This window comes from Gossypium arboreum, chromosome 4 (assembly GCF_025698485.1).
Source record: "Gossypium arboreum isolate Shixiya-1 chromosome 4, ASM2569848v2, whole genome shotgun sequence".
Classification (NCBI taxonomy): domain Eukaryota; kingdom Viridiplantae; phylum Streptophyta; class Magnoliopsida; order Malvales; family Malvaceae; genus Gossypium; species Gossypium arboreum.
Window position 1 is genome coordinate 118,171,532 of NC_069073.1, and position 966 is coordinate 118,172,497.

The 966-nt window shown below is 47.2% G+C and overlaps 1 protein-coding gene across 1 annotated transcript; it reads left to right on the top strand.

Moving 5' to 3' along the window:
• Positions 1-966, top strand: LOC108458545 (uncharacterized). The gene has a single exon (XM_017757965.1). It carries the CDS (start codon positions 1-3, stop codon positions 964-966), a length of 966 nt encoding a protein of 321 aa, XP_017613454.1.

Consider the following 966-nt stretch of genomic DNA (forward strand, 5'->3'; position numbering starts at 1 on the left):
ATGGAAGAACGAGAAATCAACAAGAAAAGAAAGAACAATCATCAAGAATTCACTGGTTTCAATAATGGAGGTGATGATGGTAATGAGCAGGACAACGATTTGCTTGAATTATCTTTATCGACGACGGCGGCGGCAAACAGAGTTTCATTTCCGATGGATTTGGTGACGTCGGCAATGTCTTTTCCGGTGGTACCGTACCAACGAGAACAGCTACAAATGGTTTCCCAACCGTCGTTAATGGAAACACTGCTTTATCAACCTCCACCTTCGTTACCACTACAGTTATCCCCTAACCATTCTATTATATGCCCCTCACAAGAGCTTGTCTTGTCTTCTTCTTCATCGTCGTCGTCTCCTGTGGCTGTTTCCGGCGTTGGATCAGTCACTGTCCCTGTCCCTGTCCCCTCTCCTGGACCTGGACCTTCACGGCCAATACGTGTTCGGAGGAACACAACAAACGCCTTACGAGAAGGTCAAAGCGAAACGGTTCCTCCACCGTACCCATGGGCTACATCCCATCGAGCCACCGTTCATACCCTAAACTACTTATTGTCGATACCGATACCAACCATCACCGGCGACGTTCAATGCAAGCGGTGTGAGAGACAGTACGAGATGGGGTACGATTTGAAAACCAAGTTCACTGAAATCGCCACTTACATTGCTCAGAACAAAGAATCCATGCACGACAGGGCACCATCTGTTTGGCGGAATCCCGTGTTGCCCAAATGCAAGTTTTGTGACCAAGAAAACAGTGCAAAACCAGTCATCTCCGACAAGAAGAAATCCATTAACTGGCTCTTTTTACTCCTCGGCCAACTCCTCGGTTGCTGTACACTTGAACAGTTGAAGTATTTTTGCAAACACACCAAGAACCACCGCACTGGTGCCAAAGATCGTGTCCTTTACCTCACTTACCTAGGCCTTTGCAAGCAACTAGACCCTAATGGCCCTTTCGATAGATAA

Bases quoted from the DNA above. Each gene is read 5' to 3' on its own strand.
- LOC108458545 (XM_017757965.1), top strand. From the start codon at position 1: ATGGAAGAACGAGAAATCAACAAGAAAAGAAAGAACAATCATCAAGAA.